This window comes from Gymnogyps californianus, chromosome 9 (assembly GCF_018139145.2).
Source record: "Gymnogyps californianus isolate 813 chromosome 9, ASM1813914v2, whole genome shotgun sequence".
NCBI lineage: Eukaryota > Metazoa > Chordata > Aves > Accipitriformes > Cathartidae > Gymnogyps > Gymnogyps californianus.
Genome location: NC_059479.1, coordinates 18,300,198 through 18,313,147, shown reverse-complemented (window position 1 = coordinate 18,313,147; position 12,950 = coordinate 18,300,198). Strand labels below are relative to the sequence as shown.

At 42.4% G+C, this 12,950-nt stretch overlaps 1 protein-coding gene across 1 annotated transcript in view; it reads right to left on the bottom strand.

The window, feature by feature from the left end:
* Positions 1-12,950, bottom strand: part of GRIA3 (glutamate ionotropic receptor AMPA type subunit 3) — a 154,948-nt gene that overhangs the window by 40,142 nt on the left and 101,856 nt on the right. The window contains exon 11 of the mRNA XM_050901512.1: positions 4,650-5,026. Within this exon, the coding sequence (XP_050757469.1) occupies positions 4,650-5,026 (377 nt within the window). The remainder of the gene's footprint in view (positions 1-4,649; positions 5,027-12,950) is intronic.

Below are 12,950 nucleotides of genomic sequence, written 5' to 3'. Positions count from 1 at the left end.
AGACAAGCATTTTCCAAACCAGTGAAACCTCAAGCTCACACTGCTGTAACAATAAGTCTGTGTCGACCTGCATGCTCATACAGCATATTACGCACAGAGAAAGGTAAAAAAATGTTGGCCCAGAGATCTTGCAATCTGCATTAACCATGTCAGACAGATACAGGAGAAAAAATGGAGAACAGCTGAGAGGCAGGGGAAGGTGAGCATGGCTGGATCCCTTGACGAAAAAGGCACTTCCCCGAGGGCCCTACATGCAAGAGAGGGCTCTTGCTAGATGAGGACCAGAGCTGTTCTCAGAAGAGTTGAGGTCACTTGAAAGCAAACTGGATGTCACTACAGAGTTGTGTCTCCCAGAGTTTTCCAATGAGCACGAAAAGGAAGATTAAACAGCTGCTACTACGAAGCAGTCTGGGCTGATATAGCTGTAATTGGTGGTAGCACAGGATGGGGCAAAAGAAAAACAAAACAAACCACAAAGCTGACACTGAAGGAAAGACAGACAGAGAGAGAGAGTCGAAGAACAAGAACATGGACGAGCATGGCCTGGCAGCCTCCTTGTCCAAAGGACCCCAGTTGCCCCCAGTCCATCTGCTGATGTGAAGACTCCTTATACCCACTGCAGGGGCTGGTGTAGAGGGATGCAGGAGAAAAAGGGTTAGTACATAAACACCAGGCTGGTAATAAGAGAATACTTGTATGGCTTGTACTGTGAACCACAGAAATGTTTGTCCATTACTCAGATAATAATTATAGAAAAATCAATTGCAGCTTTTAATACCAGCACCACTTTTTCTGATCAAGACATACCTGTCCAAGTGTGCAGTATTGTAATTTAAAAACAAACAACTAATGCTTTATCCCAACATGTTGTTTTCCAAATTACCTCAATAGATACTTTGCACGATATTATTTTAAAGTGAATTAGTGTGTTAACAAATGAGAGGAGTAACAAAGACCTGGAATAACAGAATTATAACTCAATTATCAAAGCAAGGTCAGACGGTTTTTCAAAAGGAAGTAAACAGGAAGAATGCATACCTTGAGAGGAAATTTAAAAGGAAGCATGGAGTCAAATGAGAGCAAATTAGTAACAAGAGAAAAACAAAACAAATATTCAAATTCACATTCAGTTTCCAGGAGAATAACACATTCAAACAAAACCTCATTTATTTATCAAAATAGCTTGAATTTTGTTTCTCATGGCCATAAAACATTTTTGATTTCCTATAGTACACAGAAATAATAAGCTTCTCGCACTACTCAATTTTTAATTGGGCTCTTCTGATTGATACAAGACGGCTGTTATCTTGACAAATAACCCTGAACAACTTCAGTGCAAACTCTCCTTGTCTAGAACCCCTTCATATTCTGAGCACACGTTATCTGGTACCCCCTGAGCTGTGAGCTCAGTCCCTTGCTCACATGCCCAGCCAGCCCTCTACCTCTCCTGCCGGCCTCCTGCGGCCAGGCGGCCCTCGCCTCAGCTACTGAGACAGAACACAATAAATAATAGCATCTAAAGCGCTGACTTGAGATGCTTCCATCACAGGAACTGGCAGTGGGAGTTTCAGAAATACCTAGTTACCTAGCTCTCATTGCTATTTTGAAAGTCCCACAAAGTCATTCCCATGGCCTTTAATAGGAGTGTCTTGAGTCTTCTGCTGTGAAAACAGGGATCTAGAAATATACCCTCTTAAATGACCAACCTCATGAGATAATTTTTAATGAACCCCCTGTCTTTTTCCATCAGCAATTAATTACTCTAGCCTTTGTTCCACATGAATAAAGAGCAAAATGAAAATACATGCTCTCATAGAGATTTCAAAGATACTTCTGCTCAGAACAGTGTTACAAATTTGACTGTTTTCTCCCGATTCCATTTGCTGTACACATCTTACATTAAAGCAAGTTTAATAATCTACTTTTGATCCATCAAAAGTGAATTTTCAATGCTTTAGCTCACTATGCCAAAAACACAGCAGCCTTTGATAGCAGAATAAAACTGCTGGAACAAATGTTGATTCCATCAAGGGATGCACTAACCCCCATCCTTTGGCTGCTATCTGATTCCATTTAGACGACTCCTATTAAATACAGAGAGGAGAGTATAGGGATATATCCTCTGGAATATCCACACAGCATACTCACCAAGGATAGATCTAACTAGTCATTAGATGTCACAGCTGTTCCACACAAAGGCAGCTGAAAGAGCCTTTATCAGCAAGTACAAAAGTGATCTCTCCAGACTGCTTGTCGGCATCTCTCTACAAGTGCTGTATGCTCTCATATAAGAAATTTATTCAGACAAAACTCACAATGGAAGAATGAAGCCCCTTTTAATGGCAATAAAATAGTTTGAAACATTCATATAGTCAATGTACTGTGAATGGCGTAACCTTACAAAGATAGGGATTAAGAATGGAAGACTTGGGAATAGTCCCTTCTACGGAAAAGAAATTTGACATTTAATCAACTTAAATCAACATATCAGTCAAAGGAACAGTGTTTCTGGAATTTAAACCAAGGTATTAAATTTCTCTTTTTTTTCAGTAACAATGCATGTAACTGCCTGCAATCTGTTATCATGAAAGATAACAAAATAACTGGACAACGTCTTCAAACGAGGGCCATGTATTAATACTGAGCTAATAGCTTCTGATGGACAGATAAAATAAATAGGTTCACTGCTGTCTCTTTTTTTTGGTAGGTATTTCCAAGGCACTTATCATGGTAATATTGGAAAAAAAAAGAATATGTTCCACTCATTATATAAGGTAAATGGCTGAACATGTCAAAGAGTCACATGAGACCTTAACAAAAATCCTATGCACTTCTATATAACTCTGTCAATAACAGACCTAGTGGAAACAGTGCAATGCCTGCAGCTTTCCATGTGATGTCCCAGTGCTTATTTCCCGGTCCTTTATATTGGGCACACACATGGTCAACAGCAATTTAAATGTTATCGCTACTCATCACTTTTAACAGCAAGCAGAGAGGCAAAGTTTCAATACAGAATTTAGGCATAAAGCAGAAACACAGCGTATAAACAGGAGGAGAAGGCTAACAGCTATAACTATACAGTGAGGCAGCACATCCAAACACTGACAACTGCGAAAACTAACGCATGGTCATATCCAGGCAAAAATGTGTGCGTGTTTTATGTAGGATATGTATGCATCTGTCAATAAGTATGAAATCTAATTGCTGCTATCAAGACTTTTAAAACATGTGCATGACTTGCACCAAACACCAACAAGCATACGCCAGTATCTCTGAAAGACCTGGATTTCGCTGTGATCATTAGGAGATTTGAATGTGCAATGACTGTGAACTTAAAGGATCATTATTACATTATAACAGGTAAAATCATGATCCTTTCCATGAAACTTCATAGAAGTTTTGTCACTTGCTTCAGTGAGGCTACTCAAGATCCTTACCACTATACGGACCAGGAAAACCTGGTAACTTTTCAATGCTTCAGGTATTGAAAAAGGTACACAAATATGGAGACCGACAAGGTGCATTTCGAAGATAAGTGCTTAGTTAGACAAGATCTGTCTCTCTTGCTTTAATTAGCAACCTTGTTAAAGGGAAAAACTGCATCCTGTTTGTATTAAGCAGGGATTTTTAATAATTAAAATAGCTGTAAACTGGTTATTAAAATATTGTCATACAAAATATAACTAGTGCTCCATCACTAAGAAACTAGATAATTTTACTGCTTATCACAGACACATCACCAAAGTATTTTACCAGTGTAAATGTAGAAACATTATATATACTATTCAAAAAACATTTGTGGTATGCATTGTTCAATTAGAGAGAACTTCACTATTCTCAGGTGGTTTTCAAAATGCTTCTTTAAAAAATAAATATCATTCTACAATAGTTAATACCAGTGCTCTGTTAAATTGGAACTAATATCAAACATATTTTACTACAGCCTTATTCAGAAAGACTGTCTTCATGAATAAAAAAAAATCTTTATGGAAACTTGCAATGCTTATTAGACCATATGAACACAGGGACAACAGATTAGACTGGATTGAAATAACGATACACATACAGGGTAGTACGCAATAACTGTTAGAGGGGCACATATGGAGACCTGAACGTATGAAAGACAGTGGTAAGCAAATTAGTAATAGATGAAAGGATGGTTCAACAGGAACAAAACTAGAGAAATTAGGCACAAAAGAAAGTAAAAAGACTAGCAGAAGCCATGACGGGAGTGGAGGTGTTTTAAAGTGCTGTTGCATGTGACTTTTTTAAATAAACAATTCTTATTTTGCAAATCAGAATATGTTATATGCACCAAGGAGATGACCGTAAAATGAGATATGCAGCAAAAACACGGTAGCCCTCCAAGCATTGCTGAAACAGAAAACCCTATGCATTTTACAGCCTCAACATGGTGTATATAAGTTTGGCAGAAATGCATAAATGGCATTATAAGGCAATGCCACTCACTCTGGAGGTGAATGTTAGCAAGCATGGTGGCTTGATGATGATGCTTACTGTTGAATGGAATGTCAAAATAAAAAATTTGGAATTAAAAAGAAATTTGTAAAAGTAACATATATGCACCATGGCATCAGAAAATGACCATAAAATGCAAAAAGGTGATGGAGTGATATGGAACAAACCTTGGAGAAATATCGCATCCTTGCTGCATAAAGGCACCCAGGGAAAACCAAAGGCTGTTAAATATTCCAAACTCATTTGGAGGGTCGGGAGGATTCTGAGGGTCACGTGGTTCTTCACTGCTGTCTTCCAAGTGCCATTCGTAAGGGCTGAATCTGCTGACTAGGAAAAGAACTACGCTGACGCCAATGTAAGCAAAGACTATACACATCCAAATTTCATAAGCCAAAGGATCCAGGAAAGAGAACACGCCCGGTTTAGATTTCTGAGGCTTCTTGATCATGATGGAGATGCCCAGGCTCATAAAGGGTTTGGAAAAGTCTATGACTTCTTCTCGCACCAATGTTATGGTGAGGGGGGCAACAGCTATATCTGCTCTCTGAAACGGGAAAACAAACCCAAGTTAGTTACAAAACAGTTGCAACGTAATCACAATTTAGAGTCTCAAGCTAATGAATCAGATGATAAAGTACAAGAGTCAGTAGGAAACGTTTTCTTTGCAGCCTATTTTGCAGTCACTGAAGTTAAGGACTACATGATATTGATAGAAAATTGTTAACAAGAAAAATTACAATCAAATCTGTGCAAGGGCCTCACGACAAGATATGTACCAACATGTATTTATGTTTCTATTAAGTTAAAATGGATGAATAAACGCTACGCAAACTGGACAGTGAGATGGCAACTAAAACAATGTCATTTTCTAGTAATGGTCTGTATCCATCCATCTGTCTTGAAGACTTTGGGCAAAGTATGTGTTTGTTATATTTTAATTTTCTCTTTTCCATTCTTTCAGCAAGTTCTCTTGCCTTACTGATTAGTCCAGGATCTTTAAAAGGAACCTAACAGAAGTAATCAGTCACTGAATTTCAGCTGCATTTGGGCACCACCACCCCTACACTCCTTTGAAACCCCAGTGTAATAAGAGATGGAAGATGGTAAAATAGTGGGGTGATAGGAACCAGACAGCCCACCCTTTCTGTGGTCACTGAAGAACAATAATACAGATTTCTGAGTCCCTGAGAAGCAAATAGCCTGGGTTACGTGAGAAGAATGCAAAGTAGTACTTTTCAGTATAACGTATGCCATCCTATTTTACAGAACTTAGCTCTATAGATCTATAACATACACCATGCTCCAGGGCTGTGTCATCTGTAAGCACAATCTCATCTCATTGCATCTGGCATTCACCAGCATGTTGGTATACCCTGAACCAATATTCCTCCCTTCAATCAACACATCTTTGCTGGATTCCATGAGAGGGTAAGAACGTGAAGTAAAAAAAATTACTTAGTTACCCGATTAAAAATAACATTCCAGAATAGATTTTCAACATATTTAATTGTATCTGTATTTCTATGCCAGAAAGATTCAAGTCATGCTGTTCAGATAACCTAGCCTTGATTCAGCCAAGTACTCAAGCAGGTGTCAGCATTTGCAATGGAAGGGACTACAATGTTAAAAAAAAAGCCCTTTTCATTTAAAATTATTGTTATGAGAATCTACATACCTACATACACTTTTTTGTAATCTTCTATTTTAAACACTCTTAACTATTCACGTTACTGATACTTCTAAAGATGGCCTTTCATTGGTAATTAAGAATTTCAGAAAGAAAAAATGATTCTTAGGGAAAGTTTAACTTACCAGAACCTAAACCACTGTGCACCTTTTAAATCAGATTTTTGTTTCCCACTAGTAAGTATGTATCTCTTTCTGGTGGAAAAATAAAACCTGATTAAGAAGTTTGAATAAAAGTTAATAGGAAATGTTAATAAGAAGTGATTAAAATCTGTGCCATAAAATAATTGAATATGGCTTTATGTAAATCTGATGGTGATGTACGTGACTTTCATTAATATCTGATTTGTTCCTCCTCCTAGATAGTCGGTTTGGCTTTTTTTTTTTTTTTTTTTTTAAGTTTAATAAGCAGAAATGGCAAAGGCTTCTCATAAGGTTAATCTCAGTATCACATGCTGTGTGCCAGCTGGTGCCTCAGTGGCACTGCGCAGCCATCCCTGAGGCGCTTTCTTGGTGTTTTAAGACTGAGGCTAATGGCAGACTTGTCGGACTGAGGACTGGCCCTCTACGGCCCTTCCCGCAGCAAGCCTCCCTCTGCACACACAACCTTTAGATTTTCTCCAGCCACTCAGGAATCTCTCTCAACAGTTCGTACTGGCATGTGCAACTACAAGGTATGTGGACAAGTTCACTGCTTGGAATAATCAGATAAACCATGCCTGTGGATGTAAGGAAGCCATTCAGAAATCATGGCCCTTGGTGTACCCTCTCACAGCCCTCCTCAGCCCCTTTAGACATTCATGCGTACTAGGACGTTGCCTTTCCCCTTGAGTGACCGCTTTCCTCAAGGAGAAAACCCTCACCTGATTTGTGGTCATTTACTGCGAAGATCTAGCTTAACGTGGCTTGAATATAAAAACTGAAAATTCCGGCTGCCGTTGGATGCCTGGGTGTTTACTGGCTTTGCAGATGAACGTGTTAATCACCTATGTAACAGAGAGACTTGGGGGGACACGGGTAGAGTGTGGTAAAGGGACTGGATGATGCTGGAACTTGTTCACTGATGAATTCCCCCAAAACATATATTTGTCTTGTAGCTGCTGCTTGTTGAGCTACTGTTAAATATTAGATGTCTGCAGTCAGTAAGCATGAGATGCACGTAGAACATCGGTTTTAAATGTAGTCAGAGCCCACAGCTGGCTGGAAGACTAAGCACTTTGACCATGGCTACTGTATTTCCTGTTGAATTAATGAGGTACTTACAAATTAATCCTTATTAGAGCAAGCTTAACGGATCAGAACCCTGCAGAGACTTAGCAATGAGTCCACGTGAAGTGAAGCTTAGGTGGGAGGCAGGTGCCTTACTGCCTGGCACTTCTGCACATGGACAACCAGCCTTGGAACAGCTTGTCAAGGTAGCAAAAGGCTGGTTCAGCTATAAGAGCATTTCGTTTCTGTAGAGTTTCCTGGACTTGGAGAAATTTAGTTCTCCCAAAGTAATATTTTAATTGCCGAAGTAGACATGGTGGAGCTCTTCCTAAGTGCTGATGCAGCATGCAATAAAGTCTATATCTCCTTCGTGAGCAGCTGAGTTCACGCAGGAGGTTCCTGTGGGGTCTTTGGGGGGGATGAAGCTGATGCTGTGCTGAAGCACAGACAAATCAGTTTTTAAAGGCCTGATTGTTACCATGTCCTCATTCATATCATACAGTATGGATTTCTCTGTAAATGATTTAAAATCGCATTTGAATATTACAAGGGATAAAAATATTTATTTTTCTGATACATATCTGTCTTCCTGCTTTCCTACCATTTTTGACAGGAGTTCAATATATTGGAAACACCAACAAACTCCCTCATGCCTTAAATCAATATGGCAGCAATTGTTTTCTGCAGAGGGAACAAGCATGGGTTCAGACACAGGGTCTCAGGAAACCATCGACAACCAGGGCACTGAGAGCGGACCAGCTACAGTCCAGCACCCGAGCCTGGGTCCCAACCATGTCCCTGAATATTAGTTGCACTAGAGAGGTTAAAAACCATACCGCTCTTTGCTTATTTATTTAGAGATATCGTATTTGAAATGGAGAGCTTATGGAGAGCTCTAAGCATCCTAAAGGATCATTAATAATTGCAGCAGAGTTGTGAATTTCTCTCCCTGTTATGGCTGCAGATAAGCAGAACCCATAAAAATTGAGCTTGATTAAAAAGAACACAACCACAACCACAAACATGCCCTTCCCTGTGCAGAACTGGAGGGGGGTAAAGAACCTCAACAACTGAGCTTTGCTAATCACTCATGACTAATGGTGTTTCAAACATCATCTTCACTGCATTTGAGCCGGGCGAGAAATGTCATGGATTCCTCTGAGGCTTGTTCTGTCTTTGCCTACCAGTGTGGGAGGGACAGATTTAGAGAGGACATGCAGCAGAGACGTGCTACCCACTCTGTTCAAAGCTGACCCCAGGGGGCTGCAAACCTCAAGACTCTTAAGGAGAGGGAGAAAAAATAGCAAATGGAAATATCCCTCTACGTGGAGAAAGAAAAACGGTAAGATGTTCCACCTCTGTAATCCAAAAGGAGGGATCAAATTTTTCTGCTTACAGACCTAAAGATGAGTCTTCTTAACTTCAAAACCATGCACTAGAGACAGCAAGAGATACCGGCCACGCTCCTGCCTGTACGTGCTTCGGGTCATTCACGCTCGCAGAACTGAACAATTTCTTTGCTGGTGTGTTGCTTTTCAAGAAGCGGGTCTGGGCTACAGTCACTTTGCAAGACCTTTGTGTGACGGGAAGCCAGCCAGCACTCAGACTATGTGCAGACCGAAGCGGAGGGACACTGCCCGATTTCCATCAGGAGCCAAACCTCCAGGCACCCTGGCAGTGCTGAATGCAGGTACACAGCGGCGTCAGAAGACTGCGCTGGAATGGCGACTGACTATGAGCACATTTTAGGACTTTTCAGTGCAGTCTGAGGTTTCCAGGTATCAGAAGAGGGTGTCAGACAGAGCAACGCATCACCTCTGGTATCTGCTGGTAAAAGCTACCTTGTAAAGAGTCCAGTATATCCAAGGATATCAGGGTGTGCTGAGAGGCCAGGTCAGGGGGGCAATGTGTTTTTAACACATTAGCTCACACTTATTTAAAAACAACAGCTGATATCTGACTAGCAACATGCCACATTGAAGTCTTAATGTGTATTAGCTGAGCCATCTAAAAAGGTATTAAGGTGTTAAAACTGCAGTTGGCCTTGTCTGCCGTAGTTTGTCAATGTTAAGTCCATGCGTGCTTTAGGTGGATGCTCACAGTTCCTTCTGAGACACTACTACTGTATGCAGATGGAGAAATTAAGGGTACATCTGCTTTTTGAGCTGCAGATATACGTGTGCTTCCTCTGTCCGTGCTCGGATGCGGGTCAGCCGAAGTCTGGGACCACGTCAGCGTGGCTCTGTGCCAGGGCTACGGTCCTGTCCCCCCGCGCGGCACGGTGCCACCATGGCTCAGTGGCTGCCTGGGCAGGGACCCCGCATCCGTCCGTGCGTGTACAGGACCAGGGTCTGTCTGAGCTGCAGGGCAGCAGCATCGCACAGCTGCCTTTGGGCACTTGTACCTGGGCTTCCCTCCCGTAGAAACCAGGGGTGACGGGCGAAGGGTGAGCTTCTCCCGCTCATGGCACAGTCAGGCTCTGCCACAGACTAAGAGCACATGGGACGTTTTGAGGAGAATTAGGAATCGAATTAGTCTTCCTCTCTGCTATGATTCAAAGGCTGTATATGCCATCTGTAGTCTTTCTTCTGCTGCTGGGAGAGCCAGAGAGGCCAGCACCACGCGAGGCTGGTTAGTCTGTCAAAGGCAGGGAGATGTGTAGGTGGTCCAACTCTGACAGACTGCGGAGGCTGCCTGCGTTCAGGGGACTGTCTGTTCTTTACATCCCTGCTTCGTTCCTTTACGCTATTTTACATATTGAAAGGTTTTTATAAAGACCTCTTTTTACCTGAGGAGAGTTTTAAAGGCTGTAAGGTCTGGCTGCTCTTTCCACTCCCAAGGCATGTGTAGTTACAATTAAGATCTGTGTTAAACCTACTGTCAATTAGCCTCAGCGATGTGAAAAGCATCAGGCCTGGGGAGGGAAGGCTTTTCCTGGCTGAACAGTGAAGGAATAACAGCAGCCTGCTTTAAAAGGGAAAGAAGAAATAAAAGCCTACAGAAAGAGGCTTACCCTACAGAAGAGAAAAGGCGTTTGTCTAGTGCTCAGCAGCTGGTGGGTACAAAGCCCTGAGCACCGGCCTCGCAGGGTGGGCGCAGTGGGAGGTGCTGCTGCTCATCAGCCCGAGCGGAGGGCACCTCGTTAGCGGGTGGATCACTGGAGGACAGCACTTGCCTTGCTGGTTTGCTTTGCTGGTAGATTTAAATAGTGATTCAGTCTCCCAGACTGAGAATGATTTAGCTACTTCCCTCTTCTAAAATGTCCAGGAAAAAAGCTTTACTATTTGCTCTTTTTATTCTGCCAAAAGTTTCCACTATGCTTTACAAATTTCTCTTAGTTTAAAAAAATAACAGTGCTTGAATTGGTAGCTTTTTTTCTGGTAGGAAGAAGAATCTTACTTTGACACCATCAGAGCGAAAGAGCAAAATTAAGGTTTTCTTCAACCTGAACTGATGTTTTTTGATTTATGAAAAATCAAATAAATTTCATTTTTATATCAAATTTTATTATCATTATTAATTATTATTAATATTATTACTACTACTACCACCACCACCATCTGAAAATCGCTAACAAACCACAAGGCCCTTTTAGCTCTTCTCGAACAAGACTTCTAGGTTCTCCTGTCTGAAGCAAAGGAGTTTGAGAATATCTGCTTGGCCAGAAGTCCCTGCCTCCAGGGCTGCCATCCCTATGCTGCCAAAGAGCAAGCCCTTCTCTGTAACCAGGTTCATTTGTACAGCCCACTGCAAAGCCACAAGGAAAGGTCCAAGAGGGCCAGCTGAGATTGTCCTCAACTTTGGGGGCCCTACGGCACAGCAGACTTTTATGCCCTCCAGCCAGCCCTGATGTGATGGAGAGGAGAGAGAGAGGGAGAATATCTAGTGGGAAGTATTTTAGTGTGTCTATCTCCAGATAATGTGTAACTCCCAGGACTGTTCCAGTTAGCCTAGTTAATGCAGATCTCCGGCTAGTCTTACACCGGAGTCAGGGCTGTGCCGGTCAGCGTCAGGACCCGCGGCGCTGTGACACAGCACCGCTGTTGCTTTGAGTACAGCTCAATGCACACTGAGCCCCCTCCCATCCGTCCCCACTCCTTGCCAGTCGGAGCCTCCGACGCAGTGGTCTGGAGGCTGCAAGGACACGGCTGCACTTTCTCTCCTGACTCTACGCTGCATCCCACAGGAAGCAAGAATGACAGTAACAACAAACTGGCACAAACTAAACATTAATTACAGTTAATTAGGGTTTTGGCATTAAAATGACAAGCCATTCACTTCCTATGACTGTCCTAAGAGCAATTTTAGAAGACAGCTGTATGCATGGGGCTATGCAAAAAAGGGCACAGTATTCAAAAAGCCTGGTAAGACTTCCCCGCAGTGCCAGGTGGTGGTGAGAAGCTTGTTGGGGCAGGAATATGCTGTATTTGAGAAATGACTAGTCACTGTTTATCACTTGAGACAAATGCAATCTAAAAGATTGTGTTTTCTGCCACAGCTCAGTTCAGCTGCTGGGTAACTGGTACCAAAACCAATCAGGCCCCTTTTATCCCCCCATGCCTGTCTTCCATACATGCTAATAAAGGCATTTAAAATCTAATCTCCCTCTTGTCTTCCCAAAATAGAATCCAGAGGAGCCACATATGACAGTCATTTTGCAGACAAGGCTCACAGGGGCATTAGGGGCAACCTACAGTTTTAGTTCCCTAACAGAGTTTTAAGCCCCTGAGAGATAAAGGAAAGTCAGTACGTAAATGAGGTGCTTGCTCCAAATAATTAGCACTTCTAGAGCACTTTTCATCTTCAAAGGGCTTTGTGCACATCCTTGTGAGTGTGGTACACAGCCCCTTCTCAACAGATGGAGAAAGAGGCCAAGGGTATTTCACGATGTTTGCAAACAGGGCTGGGAAAGGGTCTGGAGGGCTGGTGAGGTTTGTACTCAGAGTTCAGGGGCTGTTTTCCCTGCTTACAGAAAGCCAGGTGGATTTCTGCACAGCTTGCCAGCTCAGAAGTTCAGCTCGGCAGGACAGGGAGCTAGCTCAGCAGCGCTGGGCTGTAAGCATTAATCTGGGTCTACAGTCAAACCTCAAGGGATGCATCTGACCTTTGAATAATTGAGCACTGCAGTGAAGAGGCTTCAGTAACTGAGCTTGCAGTGTGCGAAGAGGAGCTGTTGGGGGTCAGGGAGGGAAATACTCCTCAATTTTTCATTAATGAGTAAACACAGATGAAAACTGCTTCAGAATACAAAGAAACAGATCTTTTTGTAGGGGAAAATGACAATGGTGGGGTGGGTTTGGGGTTGTTTTAAGTTACGGTCTATGGTGCCTGCAAGGCTGGTTTTTGCTGCTGCGGAAAGGTCACAAGTACGGTCGGGTCAAGGGGAAGTGGCTAGGGCTCAGTTTGATGCTAAGGAGGCAGAGCGCTCTGAGCTAGGCTCGTCCCAAGGGGTTGTGGAAAAGGCAGCTGCAGCCAACCTGTTTACCACAGAATCACAGAGTGGTTTGGGTTGGAAGGGACCTTTAAAGGTCATCTAGTCCAGCCCCCCTGCAAGGAGCAGGGACAGCTTCAAC